Source organism: Epargyreus clarus, unplaced genomic scaffold (genome assembly GCF_041222505.1).
Source record: "Epargyreus clarus isolate Ecla_fem2 unplaced genomic scaffold, WU_Ecla_fem_2.2 ptg000007l, whole genome shotgun sequence".
NCBI lineage: Eukaryota > Metazoa > Arthropoda > Insecta > Lepidoptera > Hesperiidae > Epargyreus > Epargyreus clarus.
The window spans coordinates 26,988,773-27,009,771 of record NW_027332215.1 but is presented as its reverse complement, the minus strand read 5'-3'; the positions used below and the strand labels follow the sequence as shown (position 1 = coordinate 27,009,771).

The following is a 20,999-nucleotide window of genomic DNA, read 5'->3' as shown; positions in this document are numbered from 1 at the left end:
AACCTATTGCCGTAATCCTGAACGGATTTAAGTAGTCTAACACAACGTACGTAAGTCTCGTGTATAATACAAATATATATAGTATAATACGAAACGATTTATGTTGATTGTGAAATAAAGAGTTTTCGAAGAATATAACATACTGGCTGTTTGTAGGTCTTTCTTTGTGACAAAAAGTATGGTTATTCTATCTACTCGTAACTATACATTTTTGCTTTCAGAATGTGATGTCATGAAGGTGTTAGCACGAATTTTAATTTCCTACTAAAGGTTACAGGACTGTTTAAGATTTTAAAAGTAATTAATAAATTCTTTATTGTTTTTTATTTAAATGAAAAATAAAACTGTGACCATCGTTCTAATCATGACTTTATTTCATCATAAGGCAAACAAATTCAGCAATAGTGAGAATGTTAATTGAAACAATGTGACTATAACAGCTAAAATATTTGAATTGCGCCGCAATCTTCTTCTCGTTCTTTAGATACAAGTTTAAATAGTATGTATGAGAATTGTATGCGTATGAGATTCTTCAGCAGTAAATTGTAAATCAAGCGAGAAATAAAACTAAAATGCAGCACACGTTTAAACCTTACACATTGAATGTTTGATGCTAATATTAAAATTAAATTATGGCTACGTCATTATTTGATACTTACTTAACATTATGTAATTTAGACTTACATAAACACCATTGTGGTAGGCCAAGTATGAAATCGGTAACATTAAAAAGTCGCACTGAGATGTTATCATTTCCTTTTATATGTTATCAATAATGTAATTAGAAAAAATATAGAAATGCAAGATTAAAAACACTTTGTAACTTCAATTGCCAACAACAATGCTTATGTACAAATTTACAAGTTAAAATTATTTTTGGGGTCATTGAGTGCAACTATTAATTATTTTTTCGACAGATTTGGGTGCTTCAGGCAGCCGGCAGGAAGGCAGCCACGGCGCGCCCTTTATTGACGTCGGATAAAGCCTAACACTTCAGCTTTTCTTGTTTTTTTTTTTTTAATTTATACAGTTATTCATTCCTATCACTGCACTTACATACATTATTGTTACATTCACCTACTTCCTTTGATCACAATTTCTCAATTCCATTATAGAATTCCATAAGTGTGCTTATTCCATACAATGTTAATGTTATTTTTATCCCTGACTTTATTATGCAATCTTTTTGATATCTACAAGAAAAAATAACAACATATTTGTGCAAAATTGCGTAAATAGGTACGGTTACAAACTCACAAAATATTTTTAAATACGTTATATTTTTTTAAACTTAGCCCGTGGGTCCTTTGTAACTTAAAACTACAATTTTATTATGCGAAAATAAAATAAAATAGTTTAAAAACGATCCGCTTAAATAAATATTAGTACAGTATACATTATGTTACTATATAAAATATAACTAAATCTCTCATTAATATCCTATTCTGAAGTGATTTTTAATGCGGCATCACTACACTGTACTTTCGAGACGAATATTCCACGAGATATTATGAGTCAATAGAGTAGCGTAGGAGATCTTTTTAGAGATAATTCATATCGTGGCGAGCGCAGCTTAGCGGCTTCTAGTATAACCGCCCTATATTATTATGTGTTTAACGCGTGCAATTAGTTAATTGAATTGGACACTAACTATCTCAGTTATACTGCAAATAATTTTAGATTTTAAAAGGTAAACAATATATATGTTGCTAGGGCAGAGAGTCAACTGTTCCGTTAGTTCCAAATGGCGCGTATTCTATCGACTACGTGGGAAACTCAATTTGAACCTGCTTCTACTGATTCTGACCGAATGTATTAATTAAGTTTAGTCAAATATATAATTTTCCTAAAGCCTTGTGTAATACCAATTGAATCAAAATATAAATTTATAATCAATGCCAAAACAAAAAGAACACGTGTACGGCAGAACGAAGAGCGAGGCACAGGAACGAAGGAATTTTTAATTTTTCTTGGGAGCACCGCCGATCTGAAAAAATATAAGTATTTTTAAGGTATTTTAGAGAATTTCCTTTATAATATGTATGTGTTACACTCAAAGTGATCAAATAGTTATTATATATAATGACTGGTTATTTTGTATAATGACCAATTTGTCCAGGCAATGTGATAAATTAATCACTTCATCTGGCTGTTATATATAATAACAGATTAAAGTTAGTCGAAGTAATAAATATGTTATTGTAAAAGCCTGAACTACTATAAATCTTAAGATTAACTGAAATTATTAATGATGAATGTTGTTGTGTTAGAGTAACTATGAATCATGTAGTTTAGGTCCGAATTATCGTGAATCGGACCCACCCGCTCGCAGGAAGCTGCTGCGTTCTGCTCGCTTAGTTTTCTATTATCTTTAATGTTTCAACCTAACCTAACCAATACCAAGTCTGCATAAAATTCTATAGAATTGGTAAGGTTAAGTTGGAATATAAAAGAAATAATAAAACTAAGCGAGCAGGGCGCGGCAGTGCCCTGCGTGCGAGTGGGCCCAAATCATGTAAATTCAGTATGTACTTAATATAAATGAGCGATCAGAGATTTATAGTAGTACACACGGTGGCGCGCTGGTCCTCCAGACGGGAGCTCTGGGCGCGCATCAGCTGTGCGAAGAAAGCGTCGTCGTCGGCGTCGTCGCGGCGGGCGGCGGGGGCCGGGGCGGGGGCCGGGGCCGGAGCGGGGGCCGCGGCGGGGGCGGGGGCGGGGGCCGGGGCGGCGGCGGAGGGCGCGCGGGCCGCGGCCGCGGGCTGCGGGCGCGGCAGCTCGGTGCGCTGATCCTCCAGCCGGGAGCCCTGCACGTTTACACCGACCAAATTATTAAGGGAACGACCACCCTCTTTTCATCCATTCATCGTCAGCGTAGGAAAGAGAGGTACAGAAAGCATAAAGTCCAGTTACCTGAACTCTAGCAATGATCTCGAGGAAATCCTCTTCGGGTTTGACTCTGATGGTTGCAGAGGCATTCTGACCCGGCAGCGAGGCTCCGCGCGCGTCCTCGGGCTGCAGCGGACGCAGCTCCGCGCGCTGGCTGTTCATGCGGTCCGATTGCAGGTCCGAGATCAAATTGATCATTTCGAGCATACCCTCGTGTCCGCTAAACAAAAAAAAATAACTTTTTATATAGTCGGAATTCACTTTTTTCCTTTGCGGACTAACACAATTTGCAAGGCTGCATCATCGTCTATAAACTTTATCGGCTAACAAAGGAGAAAAGCGATTTTGTACTGAGTTGATACCAGCGATCAAAGCAAAATTAAAAATTGTAATGCACACATAAATGTTCTATTAATCTAAAAAATATTTTATCACTCTATATTACTACAATCTAAAACTAAACAACCGTGCTGTCATACTATAGCCCCAAAAAATAGGTCTACACACAGCAAATACACAATGACGTACTCTAATAATTCCGCGAGTTCCGGTGAGCTGCTGCGGGACCCTGTGTTCACTACATCGGACATGGTTCCCGAACTGCTTTCGAACTTAGCTGAAGTTATTATTAAATATAAATTAAATTAAGATATTATATTACATATTTTAAGCCTTTAGTGTATTATAAGCTACCAACAACGATCCGTTGAAATTTGAACTATTCAGTATAAAAAACAAGCCCTTTAAGGTCCGATTATAAATTCGGCGCATAGTGCAAAGCGCCGACCGACACGCCCCTTGGCACCGCTAAGTAACCGCGCCGCCGCCTACAGGGATGGGTAGGTGTTGAACTAAGCTCAGAGAAGCGACAGTTTAGTCATTCCTCCTCATTTCATACAGTTTATATAAAAGTTTAAAGTGGACATTTAACAAACGTTGTATAAAGGTGTATAGTAATAAAATGTATAGCAGATTACATAAACGGTAAAAGATGTGGTTTTATTTAGCCCAAATTCAGATTGCTACCGACTACTACTTCGATCAAGAAGTTTGGAAAGGATATTTGTTTAAAATATAAAAAGGGTACATTAAGGAGCATCTCTTGCCGCTGAGACAAAATACCTGGTTAAGTGATAGTAGGTTATTGATGCTGGAAACAGATTAGTTATCCTGAATTTAGGTGGCTTTCAAACCATCGGGCTTGAGCGGGTTCACTGAAGCCGGTGTAGGGCGCATAGTTAAGTACTTATTGTACTAAATTCTCGATTCACTAATTTATCTGAATACTCGGAATTGTGAAATATTCAAAACAACGTGATTGAACATATTTTATGAACAAAACCAAACTATATTTTCTTTGTTGATGTGGGACTAGGAAATTTTTCTTTGTTCATTTAATTTTAAATTTCATAACATACAAATTTATATATAAAGTTTTATCGTACTTCTGACATTCATGAAATATAACGACATTTATCCTTTTAAAAGTAATATTTACTTTATGATACGTACACATAACTGTTTTAATATGTATTGTTTAATTTAAATCAAAATCCAAGTGAAATTAAAATATTAGTTTGAGTTTAGATTTACATGAATCGTAAAATAAAGTAACTTCCCACTGCACACAACAACGACACGAAATATTCGCAACGAGTAACGCAAGCGGGCGGCTCGATATGCTCGCCACGATATGAAGGGCTCGTAAAACTTTTACGAACTTTACAAAACTTATGTAAAAAAAAAGCGCATTAGGCCATAGAAATACTTTGTTATTTTTTGCTCCGTGTATATTGTATGTAAATATTATCTCATTTCAATATATTGTTACGGATTAGGTATGTTTTATAATTACAAAAATAGTTTCTTTATATTTTTAAAGTAACACAACTTTGACCTTAAGCTAATAATAATTTACATATTATTATTTCATTACTAAGAAATTTCAAAATTATTTTATTTTGTTACGCTATTAATTATATAGGAAAAAATACTACAATAATTAAAATTTTGGAATGCAGTTCAATATTATAGTATATAGAAATAAAGTTAGTGTACATACACGGAAAGTTCCCCAGCCTGGCGCGTAACTGTACTTAGGGCAAAGAACACGAGTCGCGAGTGTAACCGACGGCGGGCGGGCGGCGAGTGCGGACGGCGCGAGGGCGCGAGGACGCGAGGGCGGCCGCATCACGCCTCCGCTTACACCCCAATTATCTCTAACTAAGCTCTTTATAAATATTTTATTAGCATGTTTTTTATGCAAATCCCTATTTGTCACAAAAAAATAAAATCATTTTTTTTTACATTTTAAACTAACTTCAGAACAAGAGGTTCTGTATTGGATGTATGCAATGTATATACCTATAGACTATGCCTACGAATGCCCCAAAAATTTCGGATTCAATTTGGACGGAATAGCATCTTCGTTAATTGAAAGCATTTTTACAAGGAAGATTTTACTATATTAAACATATATGTTTTGTTACCACCATGCCATAAAAAACCACCAGATTTAAATTATTTTATAATAAGGGTCCTAAGCAGAGATATAAGATGAAGAAATTTGATTTTCAACCCGTCAACCCCGACCGTCGACATTTACTTACTAGTAAGTATATGGAAGATTTCAATTTAAATAAGCGGGATTTTGTGCAGGTACTATTTCAAACAGGTTTCCTGCCCTAGCCCTTATGTTGCAGTTAAAATAATGTTAACTTAGGTTTTTTTACCAACTTTCTAAAAAGAGATTCTACCGGTAATTTTGCATTGTCTTTATAATTTAGTAAGTGTAATCAAAACATTGTTTTAGCATTGAATGTATCATATAGGTTTGTGTATTATAAGGTTAAGGATAGAGACCCCCTTTTATATTCAACTTCCTTTTATTTTTAGTATTTGTTGTTATAACGCCCACTGTTATACTTTTTCTATAAAAAAATGAATCTATGTGTCTATCTATTACGGTTCAAGAGATAGAGCCCTCTATAGGGTACTCTAATAGGGTTCTCTTTTTACCCTTTGGTTAGGTATAACCCTAATAAAAAACTATTAGCGCATACATCCTTTTAGAGATTATAAAAACCAAAGTTTAATATTTATAATATCATTAATTATCTTCTAAACTTTACATCCATATTACATATTACTATAAAAAAGCAAATTAATTTTTTGACATAATTTATATACATAAGGACTAATATTTGATATTTATTACCTGTCAACATCAGCTTAAGATATAAAAAAAACAAATTCAAATAGTAATTGAGGGTAACACATAAAAGATAGACATAATTATGCTGTCGCGGGTTTTTCTGTAGAACTTTTTATGATATACAAAATTGCCATGTATTAATAAAATGTCTACATAACTGTTACTATTTACTTACGCCGTCCTTTTTCAGTTTAATCAATATTTAGTAGTGAATAAATTATCCAACATATTTAAAAACATTTATTCAAATCGAACCAGTACCAGAGATTAGTGCACACAAACAAAAAATCTCTTCCGCTGTATCTTATATGGGTATAAAATTCTCGTGTGACAGTGTTCTGGTCTGAGAATCGGCTACTATCTATTTTTCATATCCTTAAGTGATAAGGGTTGTTCACCCTTAACATTTTTTTATTTATATGGCAACACAACGTTTGCCGGGTCAGCTAGTAATATATAAATATATAATAAATAGATCGTACGCGCCGTAGTATTACCAGCTGATATCACCTGATTTAACAGTAATTTAAACATCACAATGTATGTTTATTAGTATGTTATATCATTTGCTTTCTACGACGTCAACAAGTAGGTAGTTACTCATTCTTAGAACAAAACTTATATCAATAGGATTAAAAAAAACGAAAATTATATCAAAATATTACATTTTGATATAATTGATATTTATATATGTGTTACTTATTATTTACTTTTAGTCGTGGAAATCCCACGAGCATTTCTAGAACAGTACGTACAATTGTACAACTGTGCATGTAATTGTAAATGTTCGAAAATGTGTACTGAAAAATATATGCAACAATAAAATAAAGAAATTTGCTTTACTGTTGAATATTCTTAACTATCTTCGTGTACACGTATAACAAAATATTATCGATTATATTATCAATTCTGAATAATCATTCAAAATTTTGTAAAACCACATATTTAAATATCATCCTTTATTATTGTTTATTTAATTCATCTTTAAAATATTACAAGCAACATCCTTATTATTTCATCTTATAATGACAGATATCGTTGATGTCGATATACCCGCCATCGAAACTATGACACAAAAATCATCAATCGACGTAACCTTTCAACTCTTTCACTCCAATTTTACATAGCTCTGTCGGACACGACCTGTCAGGAATGCATTCTACCAGCGGCCAGCCTGATAATATCTAATAAAATAGAGAAATACTACCTTGACTCTTCCTTTATCGTGTCCATATTACAATTATGCACCAGGCACCGAAGAACTTGCGTCGAATAATAATTTAACGATTACAAAATCGATATATAACGTTTTAATATTCGTGCGTCATTCAATTCAAACACTTTAACGAGCTGGAAAATATAAATAATAAATTGATTACATTGTTTTAAATTATTTAAATATCTAATAACGTAATAATCATTTCCGACAGTCCAACTATAGCTTTTTATTAATGTTAGGCATTAATATTAAATGTAAAGTATTCATGTAGGTCAACGTGAACAAACTAAACAACAATTTTAGAGAAAGCAAATAACTTAATTTTTGTATAATAAATATTAGACTAAAATTATTTTTTAAAGTATTTGATATAAAACATGATTACTTGTCATTCGCTGATAGCAGCGCTGAGAGTATGGAAGGCGCGACGACACAATGAGCTGATGCGATCTAACTCTGCTTATTTTTACGAGATTACCTCGAGTGCGGTGAACATGTGATAAAATAAAGACGATCTGTCATTGGCCATCAAGATATCGCCATTGTTCACCGAAGAAACTACCTGATATTGTATAAGTTACACGTGCCCTGAAACTACTTGTAGTTACAATATAAATATAGCGACAACATCAAATTGAAAGTATACAGAATCGTGTGATTAGTTAAATGAATGAATGAATTTAACGAATGCCACTTACAAATTAATAATGACGAAGACTGAATCGTAGACAAGAATTTTATAACTGAGCCTATAACTTATCGTGCCTCTTAGTCGCATAAACAGTTAATAAACGATTAACACCATTATACATTACATTACCTTACACATTAACACTGTCAACATGGTTGTCACATAATTTCATCCTAGGTCTTTTATTTATATGTATACCTAACGATAAGGCAGACGGGGTACCTGGTGGAAAACAGTCACCGTCGCTATCAATGGACATTTGCAACACCTAAGGAGTCACCAATACATCGTCGGCATTGAAGGAGAGCTCTTTTTGCATCCTTCTTGCAGTGCAATGTCTAACGCTCAAAGTCTTTTTTATCACTACGAAAATTAAATAAAAAAATATAGACTGTTCACAAATTCGTGCAACTTGGCACTATTAAAATATGATTCTTTTATAGAGCTTGAGAAGAATGTTGAGACAATTTAAAAAAATCAATATAAAAATGCTTATTAGCTAGCGTATGGTATGCTAAAAAAAAAAAATTAAAAAAGTATAAAAAAGAAACGATACGATGCGTACCAATCATCTATTTTTCGTTTTGAAATGTCATAAAAAATGTATTTTCAATACAAGATGGACATGGGAATCGTGCAGCAGGACTTTTCCAAAAGTTTTTATTAAAGAAGGTAGGACTATAAGTGTCAATTTTGCTGTCCAATTATGTCTTCAGGCACCCAGCCGCGAGAATGCGATAAACGTGTAATTACAGGGACACGTTTAGGTTCAAATAATAACGAGGACGATCAAGCACTTGTCAAAGACAAATCTAAAATTTTCATTAAATTATGTTTTAAGTTTTACCCGGGAACATAGCTCGAACACCACTTTAACAAAACTTCCCCTGGACACAGTAATTGCAGTCAAGTCCATATACAGAAAATCCATATACCGAAACATTCGATAGGAATTTATAATTTAATTTATAATTTATAAATCATTTGTTACCGGTGGGAACAAAGACGCCTGTAAAATATAATTAAACTCTTGCAGAATTTTCATATTAGTACTGGATGAATAATTTAATATATTTCATCAGTTACTGATTCCTAAAGCCCAATCCTGGTGATAAATTAAAGTATCGAATAAAGTGTATCTGCGAATCGACCTAAGCGGCGAGCCTCGGTTGTTTTGAAGGTGTGTGTGTGACGGTGCTGTGAAGGTTGAATATGAGACCGCACTTTGTAGCTATAGCTATATGTATGTGCGTGTGTATGTCACTGAACTCCTTCTAAACGACTGGACTGATTTTGATGAAATTTGTTGTGTTCAAGGGGACTTGGGAATGGTTTAGATTCACAATTTAGTCCGTGGGAAAAGGTTTTTTTAATTAATTTTTAATTTGTAAGTAGTTGTTGATTTTGGAATGTTTTACACTGGATTCGACAGAGTTCGCTACCATTGCAGTTTCAAATGTTAAATAATAATCTATTTTAATGATAGTTTTTCCCGACAGTTGGCGCTGCGATCGAATTGAAAAAAATATTTTGTTATCATTGAGTTATTTTCGAACACGTGCTGAATCAAATATTAAATCAAGAGGTTTAGAGTGATAAAAGAGTTTTGAAGTGTGTATAAAAAACTATACATTTTCCGAATTGAGTGGGAATCGTAGTGAGTGTATTTCTTATAAATTTTCTTATCAAATTTACACGTGTGTTGTTTAATAACCATCCTAACCATTCAAAATTATTTTTTTGTATACGATCTGCGTCATTTATTTCTGACGAATTTTTTCAATTGTTTTCATTAAACATGTTTCCTTATTAGAAATATTTAGTTAAGAACAAAGCAAAAAAAATAAACTTTTACGTTGTTTTATCTTAAATTTGTTACAATAAATATTTTTGGTTAATTACTTAAAATTTTATCTTTAATAAAAGTTACTTATATTCGTTTTATATTATTTTACAGCAAATTTCTTACCGTACTCCTCCAAAATGGCTTTACCGATTTTCACCATTTTTTTATGTATGTATATTCAGTAAGTCTGAGAATCGGCTACTATCTATTTTTCATAAGATGATAAGGATTGTTCACCCTTAACATTTTTTTATTTATATGGCAACACAACGTTTGCCGGGTCAGCTAGTATTATATAAGAACACCGACGATGCAGCCTTGACATGTGTAGAACATATATTTTAAAAGGGAAAATTGTCTAATGATGAAGTCAAAAGCCGATTAAGGCAAAATTAAACTTGTCATCACACATTCAGACGATAAAAAAATTTACATCTAGATCTGCAAGTTTCGAGACACTATTTTATTATTTGCTTACCTTAAGAGACCTAAAGAGACAGAGCATTGAGGTATATTGCTAACTGGAGGTAAAATAATCTTCAACGCAGGGCTGTACTATTGAACCCCCCGTTCTGCTGAGGATTTAGAGTATATGAATATCCGCACGCCCAACTAATCCATTGATGCTGTATGACATCAAATCCGACTGCACATGTCGGTTATTATTTCCATTGTGTAATTACCTTCAGGTGGAGTGCATGACTGGCGAATATCATAACAATACAAATGCAGACAATACGAGTTAGATACGCGTGATGAAATAATCAAATGACCAATAATGCTGTTGCGATCGTGACAGTAGAGATGGTGCGCGGGAGGCAAACGGGATTAAGCGCATGAACACTAAAAGCTTTTTCTAGTGTTATGTTGCGTATTGTTGACATATATTATCTGATTACCTCTTTAATGTTATGTTATCAATATCACAAACATATAAAATTACTAGTAAGGTGGCCGGAACAGCTTAACAAAAATTTAATTTTGTCTTGTTGGGATTTGGGAACTGAAGAACAGATGAACTAAAAGAGCGAAAATCTGCCTTTTTTGAGACGATTATGTGACAAGATTAAGGAATGCATTAATTAAAATGTTTGAGCGCTAAAATCAGGATATACCTATTGATTCTTATAAAATATGACGACATTAGTTCGGTTACCGCCATTTTTCACTAGTTAGGAGCTAACAAACTATGGAGCGGAAAATTGGGGATCTAATTCGCGTAGTTCGTCTTCGTCGCTCTTCCGATCTACACTCGCGTGCAAACGAATCGACTTACTCTCCAAGTGCGCATTCAGAGCCGCTGCATTGAAAATGCAGATGTATTTTTGTTACAATTATTTATTCTTAAAGCTTAAAATTAAAAACCTTTATCATGGAAAACTGTACGGTAGTTATTTTTTTAAACAATCTTAGCTAAAGAACAGGATAAAAGGAAATTTTACCATAGGGATTGATATGATTGAAGTGAAATAAAGGACATTACGTACATTTCAAAATTGTTGATTTGGTGTAATTAATATCGGGTGTTACCTCCCTTTACCCTAATGGCTGATCGCATTTGATTTGCCATCGAATAGACCATCTTTTTATACTGGCTTGAGGAAAGAGCCGGATTTCTGGCCCCAACGTTTCGTTTCAATATATCCCTCAAACGATATCGGATGAATCGGATTCATGTCTGGGCTGAGCGCAGGTCAGTCCACCGTCGGCATACCGACTTTATTGAGGAATTCCCTAGTGACACGTGCAGTGTGACACTGGGCATTATCATGCATTAACATAAAAGTTATCCCCAATGAATCCGGCATACAGAACGACATGATCCGAGAGAACATCTGTGATGTTTAGGTCAGCCGTCAGTCCTCTTCTTCGGTCTCGTGCAGGCACGAAAACGAGTTACGTTTTTCCGTCAAAAGAAATCCCGGACCACATCATACAAGAGCCGCCCCCGTAGGAAACTGTTTCATTGAAACAGCACTGCGCAAACGATTCTCCTAGACGCCTGTAGATCCGATCTTTTTTTTTATAATATAAGAGTAGCAGACGTGCATGCAGTCCACCTGATGGTAAGTAGCTACTGCCGCCCATGGACATCTGTAATCAACCGCAGATAGGATTTAGATATTCCTACCTGAGGTCGGCCACAGATGCGCCGCTACCCCTGAGGACTAAGCTGGAACGCCTCGCAAAAGTCTGTCTCCCTTACCACACCCTTCAAACCGGAACACAGCAGCGCCTAACACTGCTGTTATTAGGTAGAAATAGGTGTGGCGGTGGTGCCGCCGGAGTCGAACCACAAAGGGTTCTACCACCTTCAAATCTACTATCTACAATCTTCAAATCTACGATCTATCCTGTCACTGTCATGCAAACACATTCTGCATTCGTCAGTGAACAGGACTGAGCGCCATTGGTCGATGCTCCAAACGAGACGCTACCGAGCAATTTGAAGTCGAGCTTGCCGGTGTCTTGTGGCCAATTTGGGGCCTCTGGCAGCTCATTTTGGAAAGAGGTTGGCTTCTCTCAGGTGTCTTCTTACTGTTCACTCACTGACAGCTACCCCGCGTCCTTGTCGGAGCTCCTGTTCCACATCAACGCTGTTCAAATGGCAATTTTAAAGTGACGTCGATACAATGAATCGATCATCAACGGCGGATGTGCAACATTACTTCTGGATATTGTTCTCCGAAAACAGCCGCTAGTCTCTTGAAAGTCTTTCTGTAAACTTTACATACAGATACAGCAGATTGTGACAAACGAAGCTGTCGAGCTACTGCACGCTGGCTAAGGTCCTGTTGCAACAACGCAACAACTTGAGCGGTCTCTTCCGGTTTTGTATCCATGATGTTGTCGAAATAATGAGCGCAGGTAGTGGAGATGTGTGCAGGTCAACGTCTGATAAGCGACTGATAACTTTATGACAACACAATACCCTTTTATAGGGAATTACAGTCCGCGAATAGTGGGTATCACAACGAACACAATTTCCGACACCTCAATTTGGCATCAATTTTTAAAAAAAGTATTGTACTGAGTTTTATGATAATGATATCATTCGAAAGCTAGGTTTGTAAGCTTTAAGAAAAAGTAATTTTGTAATAAAAATACATCTGCGTTTTCAAATGCAGCGACTTCCGAGTGCGCGCTAGGAAGTGAGTGATTCTACGTGATTCGCTTGCACGCGAGTGTAGTTCGTTCGCGAACTACACAAGAGTAATGCGAGCGCGACCGACCTGTTCTTATTGCCGGAGCTGGCGGAGCGCTGCAGCTTGCGCGGGCGGTTCTCCTTGTCGTCGCGGTCGAGCGCGGCGCGCTGCTCGTCCATGCGGCCCGCCTGGCAGCGCGCCAGCAGCTCCATGAACGTCTCCACCGGGTTCTCCGCGTCCTCGGACTCGCCGCGGACCATCTCCCGCTTCTCCTCCCGCTCGCCCTCCCGCTTCTTCGCGTCCGGTGTTATCTGCGATACGTACTTTCTGCTCATTAACAACTCCATTGACAGTAGAGATTTTTAATCTGCCCGAAATGGGAATATACCTATAAGTTTGTACTTATAACAATATTTTTAAACTGACATTAATTGAGAACTCTTTACTTTAGCAGGAAGGGTCCTTGCTAGATCCTAGTCCTTGTAAAATTACGTCGTGTTACGACTTTAAAAGATTATTCCACAACACTCGGATGTAGTACACATGCCAGTCTTGCAGATTATGTATAAATTAAAGGCATCAATTAAGTTTTAAAATCTTTAAACTCCGTTAAATGACAAATAAATACTAAAAAAAAGCAGAGTTGAAAATATTTTAAGTCAAAAACCGAATTATTGTATTTAAATATGACTAACCCCTCTTGGGCAGAGTTAACCGCAGACGCGGCTAATAGCGCGTCTAGCCGCTTTTCCAGACCAATATGCAACTACTTGTGATATAAGCTTTACACATTACACATTATGTTAAAAGATCGTATCAAATGAAGAGTTATAGTGTGCCGCAAAATGACTTTTTTGTTGTCATAGTGCGTCACGTTCTAATAAAATGGAGCTGAAATTAATTTGTTCTTTATTTGTGCACATATAAGACAGTTCATACAACGAGTAATTTCATAATTGCACACTACGTGGTATTTTATATAATGAATTTCTTGGGCAGGGTTCTCTTAACTATTTTACGGTAAGTCTCTAATAAAAAACTTCTGTCAAATTTGGGAGGAACGCGATTCGATAAGCCATAGTAATATTTGTGATTATTCGACCTTTACAAGTGTGTTTCTAGTAAAATATATTGTACATGGACGCACCTGTATTAATGACAATTGTTCCATGCTTTGTCTTCTGACGCGAAGCGCGTTGAAGGGGGTGCGGGGCGCGGGCGTCGGCTCCGCGGGAGGCGAAGGCTCCGTGTCCATGGGGAGCCCCAGCACCTTGCAGAGGTCGCCGATGTTCATCTGCGCCGTCGCCATGCCGAGCACATCTCCAAGCTGTCACAGACAATATAAAGTTAAATATATAAATACAATAAGCATCTCAAAAATATTCCCATACCCATACATAAATATTAAGTAAGATTAAATATACGCAAAAACAACGTTTTAACTATAAATATTTAACAAGTAATCATTAGGCGGTGTTTTGATTTCACTATGATTCCAGTGCTAAAGATTATTTATATATTACATTAAAATGTATGCGTGGGTGCGTGCGCGGTCAGTTTGGTGCACAATTTTTTTTTACAATATCAAACAAGACGTTTTTATAATTATGGTATAAAAGTAATCCTTTTTTTTAACTTCGGATAGAATTCTAATCTTATCTGGGGTTCATTACAGATGTCCATGGGCGGCAGTACTGAAATCAATTAGTCAATGTAATATTCGATATATATTTATACCTATAAAATACCAAAATTACTTTTATAATTTTTTCTTCTTTATCATATTCTTACATATTCTTTTTTGGTATACTTTTTTACGTAAAACGTACAATCTTCACTCCCTTTTGGTTCTAAAGTGCAATTTTTCTTCCGTCTTGAATTTAAATCACAGTGATATCGAACAAAAAACTCTTAAGTACAATCTAAATTCACTCAAGTACGGTCATTTCAATTTTATATTTGCCTAATAGAAATTGACAAATTTCAAACTTTGATGGGCAAAAATTCAATACATTGTTTATTAATAACAGGCGTAAGTCTTTCGAACTTGATTACCAAACAAACAACAACAAATATTATCTATTTTTAATTTAAATATAAAAGTATGGATACTAAATCATCGTTGAAATCCGGGAAAGAGACAAATAATATAAAAACCATGGATACATTTTATTGCGAAACACGCGAATGGAACTGGTTAAATTACAAGCCCGTGGAAGCGAATGTAATTGGGGTTTCATATGAAACCCCATTGCGATCGGTATGTTCGCATATTGATATTTACTTTCCAGGTATCTTCCTTGCCGTGTGCTTTCAGTATGCATTCATGTATGCGTCGCCACGTGTATCAAGCTTATACATTTCAATTAAAAAGCGTTTGTTCGTTACTTTGTACACTTACATACTGGTGTAGAAAAACATTTGTAATATACTATATAAATAAACGATCCTATTCCTAAAATGGATGATATTAATTATTGTTTATTAATCACTAACTATAACATATATAGACAAAAATGTAGGTATATGTAGGTATAGGGCAGTGTTTTTCAACGTGTGGGTCGCGGCCCCCAGGGGGGTCGCGAAGCCTCACTAGGGGGGTCGCGATACCTTACTCGGATGATAGACGGCAAAAGAAAAATTACAAGGTACAATAAAAATACAATAAAAATACAATATCAGTGAAAAGGATGTGCTTGTTTTTCTTTAATTGTGAAAGCGTGGTGCTTTGTTAGAAATGTTAATGATTAAATGATTTTTTAGTAGTAGTTAATTTCTCTTTTTAGTTTTAATTTCCACAATTAAGGAGAACGTTAGTTCGTACAAGTATGAAGTGGCAAATGGTATTAATAAATTTAAAGCTTCCTTTGCCGGCTCTGGATATTCTTCTTTTCTTTTCATCCAAGACACATCAACACTTTTCGAACGATATTCTATTTTAAGCACGCCATCAGTTGCTAACTCTACAAGTTTTTGGAGTTTACTCCTTAAGAAACGATTTGAGTTATAAGGCCCGGTACGGAAATTTTATGAGGAGTAAAATCAAGTGTAACACGAAAAGTTGAGGCGTAACGGTAACCAAAATATGAATCAAGAGTGCTTTTATTAATTTAAAATACAGTAAGTTCAAATCCCATATGAAAGTAATTATTACAATAAAAATAATTAGCAATATATAAAACATTCAAACGTCATTAACTAATTTGTTTACATTTTTGCATAAATTAAGTTATAGGTTTGATCATTTATAAACACTGTGAAAAATATGAACATTGGCGCCATAATACGATTAACAATCTTTTATGAATGTTTTTAAAGAAGAGTAACATATAAAATCAGTAAGCAATTGAATAAGATATAATATTAGCAAAATAAGTTTTTAACATAAAGAGGCTTTTGTAAGTTACTGATATATTAATTTAACTTATAAAAATGGATGCATTATTGATCAGCACCATCTATCAACGATAAACGGGCAAAATCAAAACAGTATTATTTAATATTTATTACAGAATTATTGCTAATGAATTATGTTCAAAATAAGTTATATAAAATTAGCAATACGTTTTAAATGAATTCTAGAATTATAAAACATTCAGAAACAATCCAAATTACATATAATAACATGTTTATTGAGTCTCATATAAATTTCATCCGTAAATTGCAACAAGGATATTTTATAGATGGCAAAGAAATTATAATTATTAAGTTTTAAGTTATAAAACGTTTAACATTGTTTTAAATATAAATAATTATATTATATTAAAATTTACTTTAATATAAACAATTATATTAAGTTACCATTATAATATTTGGAACCAAAATACATAGATTGATAAACTTGCAAACTTACAATTTATAAAACTTGCCACTAGATGGCGCTATTTTATATTATTTTGTAACATACTTTATGTAATACGCATTATTGAAGTAATATAAATAATCCGAATAATTACAGATATATGTTTGTTTCTCTTATCATTTTAGCAGATGCGTTCATTTACCTACCCTTTTTTCTATTCGATATATATCATAATTATCATTCGTAAGGAGTAAACTCCAATCGTGCGTCGTAGCTGACACACACACACTTTTTTTCTTCAGATTTGTAGTGAGATCTGCCAATTATAATGCCTTATCAAAGAAAGGGGCCAAAATCCACGTACATCCATTGTCAGCTTCAGAGTTCAAGTCTGTAAAGTATGTTAATAATTTCTCATGCAAATGATGTAAGCTCTGTATCATAGAAGGAATGTGAGCCCTTACTACAGGTGATTGGTTTTTGCATAATCATCAACAGTCTTCTGGACATACGGAAAATACTTAACTATTTTTTTTACAGAGAAGATGACAAAATACGAAGTTTTAATTGAAATGAAATGCTTTCACTTTATGTTTAACTGTTAAAATATTTTCTTCTTTCCTTTGGAGGCTCTTGTTTAATTTATTAAGATGGCTAAAAAGATCTGCCAGAAATGCTAACTTTAAGTACCAAACAGGGTTAGATAAATCATTAGCATATTCGGATTTATTATCTTGTAAGAATCATAGGCAGAGACTATTTCTTTCCATTGTAGATAGGTAAACATACAAATTTAAATTACTAAATTTCTGTCTCTTCTATGTCATAAGGGGGTCGTGAGAATTTTTTATCCTGTAAAGGGGTCATGTATACAAAAAGGTTGAAAAACACTGGTATAGGGTATAGGCTATATTTTAAATACGCTTAAACCAAAGTTACAAATTAGATTGGAGTTTCGAGGACTTTATATAATATAGGATTACTTTTTACATCAAGAACACTAATGCCCTATGAGTAAAAACTGGTAAACAATGAGAGCAAATCAAAACCGTAGTGCATGGGGAAGCACGCGAGGGCGGGCGGCGGATTAAACAAAGTATGAAAATATCTCTTAATTCAGCATCTTTTGTAAGAAATACTTTATAATTTTTTGGTGTAGTAAGTTTTTAATATTTTCAAGTAAGTAAATAACCATCGTAACGAATAAAAATTCCCTATTTAAAAATATCATTTTAAAAAGAGACAAATGTAAATTGAATACTGAAAAAATAAACAATTTTGTGTGAATAATATATGTTTTCCAGCGCTCGCTTAAACATAAGTCAAAGAAGCGTTTGATAGTAAGTCCGGCGTAGCGCAACTGCTATGCGCCCCTAGGTATGGGGAACCACTGTGTGTCGAAGCCGCCTAAACAAATACCACGCCAGACGGCCTGGCCTCGCGCGGACCACTGTCGGCGTATACTTTTTATCAAGAATCGTTTAACCATGCATAATATATACTACGAATGGTCATATTCATATTCATTCATATTTATATTCATTTAATTGCTTTTAAATGTGGTACAATCTGGGTTGGTAGGAATATTACAATTTTTCTCACACTTAGCTTCAGGGAAGCGTGCAAACTTCATGAGAACAATTTATATATTTAATTTTTTTGCTTTAGTTTGGTACATTTAATGACAAATAACGTCAATAATGTCAATAAATGAATCACAATGTCAATAAATGAATCACAATGTCAATACTTATAATAATAACAATTAATATGTCAATATACAGGGTGAATTTTTCAAATAGGCCTTAAGGGCCAAATCCGAAACTATAAGGATTAGCGAAAAATGCTGAAAGGAGTCACGAGGCCGATTTTGATAAAAACTAAAACTACATTATTGGTTTTTTAAAATATTTTTTTCTTTAGCCGGGAATCGAACGAGTTCATTTTGAAAAAAAAAAATACACCCTCTATATTATTGCACTATCTGATAGTGTCGCTTATAAGTATCAAATTCTGGGAAGTAATGTTATGTGACAAATTAAAGGAAAAGCCTCAATTTTAATAAAATACATATTTTTTCATAATGAATTGGCAGTTAAATCTCTGCCATTCATTAGTTAAAACTTTTCGCGTACGACTTCAGAAATATGTACTAAACCAACATTAACTAACCAATATGTACTAAACAACAGAAACTAGCATGCGACGCAACATGGTAGGTGGGCACTATCGCTCAGGCATACATTTGCATTCAGCTTCATATGGAGGTCGGGTTCTACCTGAAGCCGATCACAGATGCGTTGCCACTCGTGTGGACTAAGATCAGATAAGCCTCAAACGTAGGTCCGCCGATATCCACACCCTACTACCGAAATGCAAGAACAGCTTCACGGTTGTAAAAGCTGTTATATCGGCACTGTCCCGGTTAAACTCTACTGGTTCTTCTACTTTTCAAAATTCAAACGTTCTATGATTTTTGCATTCAACTAATCTAATTAAGTCAATCAATCGATTATGATTAGGTAAGTGTTGTTTTTGTATGTTTATCTTTTTATATTGTTTAACAAGATCGACAAAAATATATTTTGATTACCTATACAATTTAAGTATGTTTCGCACTATATTATAAACCAATAATAATTTAACGTGTTCATACTAAGCACATTAATTATTCAGCTGTATTCAGGACAATAACATTAAATAAATCAATTATATCAACGCTGACAGATAGATGTCTCTCAGCGTTGATTATTTTATTCATAGACCCAAAAAAACAGTACCCTTAATATGGTACCCTGAATTTGTAGGTGGTAGAACCTTTTGTGGTTCGTCTCCGGTGGCAGTACCGCCACACCTATTTCTGCCTAATAACAGTAGTGTTAGGCACTGCTGTGTTCCGTTTTGAAGGGTGTGGTAAGTATAAGTACTTTTCCGAGGCGTTCCAGCTTAGTCCTCAGGGATAGCGGCGCATCTGTGGCCGACATCAGGTAGGAATATCTAATCCTATCTGGGGTTGATTACAGATGTCCATGGGTGGCAGTAGCCACTTACCATCAGGTGGACTGCATGCTCGTCTACTACTTCTGTATTATAAAAAAAAATATTTTTACGGCTTTACAAAAATGATTGTTTTAGTAGGTATTTGTTTACGTATTTCCCATACATTTCCAATCAGTTCTGATTCAGTGTGCTAGGGGCGCTGATTGGAAATGTATGGGCAAATACGTAAACAAATATAAAAACTGTAATTTTTGTAAAAACGTAAAAACTCATTGTAAGGGTACTGAAACGGATTTAAAACTATAATGTGATATGAGCGGGCGAAACAGGTTAATGGCAGGCTCGGCGCAGTGTGCGCACCGCCGAAATTGAATAACCGTAATCCTCATCCGTCCAGCGCGGCCGCTGTCACAGACACACTGCTGCGTGAAGTGCACTCTGACCCGATTATATTCGTAGACAGATTTAGTTTTAAATATTTAATAGACCCAGTTCTATTTCTCTCTACATATTGAATACTACTATATATCGTTAAATAATAATCTTTTATTTTATATGTCCAGTAAACGATTACGAATAATAAGATTAATGCCTTTATTAGCATTATTTTATTATTCATATAATTATGGTTAAAATTAGATGCGAAAAAAATTGAGAAGGAACGGGATATCTTAAAATAATAATAGCACGTCTATTTTGTGATTTAAAACAATTTACATTTCATAGTGATTATTATCATCTATTCACATCCAATGACACCTGCCGTAAGAATTATATACATTAAACCTCAGAACAATAACTATTTTGAGTGTACCACAACAATGACAGCTCGATTAAATTTTATTAAATACAATAATTGACCAAGTATTTGTTATGATTATCATTGTAACATGGTTCAATACATAAAGCTGAAGACGCCAAAAATAACAGTTCCATGTATGGCGACCCCTATTTATCTTCAAGAGATTTTTATTTTTACAAGCTTTTATTGCGTTTCACCTGTCCCGGTGTTTGTAATGAAATCTTGAGCTAAATTTCACCGACTTCCCAATGTCCGATTGAGCTGAAATTTGGTATGTATCTTAATTACGTGTGATGCGTTAATGCAATAATATAAATTTAGTTATGTTGTCAATCCAATGTGGCCGCCGTAACAAAATGGCGGCGTACATATTTCAAGACAAACCACGCA

General features: G+C 34.7%; 1 protein-coding gene across 1 annotated transcript in view; it reads right to left on the bottom strand.

Moving 5' to 3' along the window:
* Positions 1 to 352: 352 nt before the first annotated feature.
* pins (G-protein-signaling modulator pins) overlaps positions 353 to 20,999 on the bottom strand; it is a 56,490-nt gene continuing 35,843 nt past the window's right edge. Inside the window, exons 6-10 of the mRNA XM_073075336.1 lie at positions 14,153 to 14,332; positions 13,093 to 13,316; positions 2,914 to 3,109; positions 2,574 to 2,807; positions 353 to 1,987 (exon numbers count right to left, since the gene is read on the bottom strand). Coding sequence (XP_072931437.1) covers positions 1,961 to 1,987; positions 2,574 to 2,807; positions 2,914 to 3,109; positions 13,093 to 13,316; positions 14,153 to 14,332 — 861 coding nt within the window. The 3' untranslated portion in view covers positions 353 to 1,960. The remainder of the gene's footprint in view (positions 1,988 to 2,573; positions 2,808 to 2,913; positions 3,110 to 13,092; positions 13,317 to 14,152; positions 14,333 to 20,999) is intronic.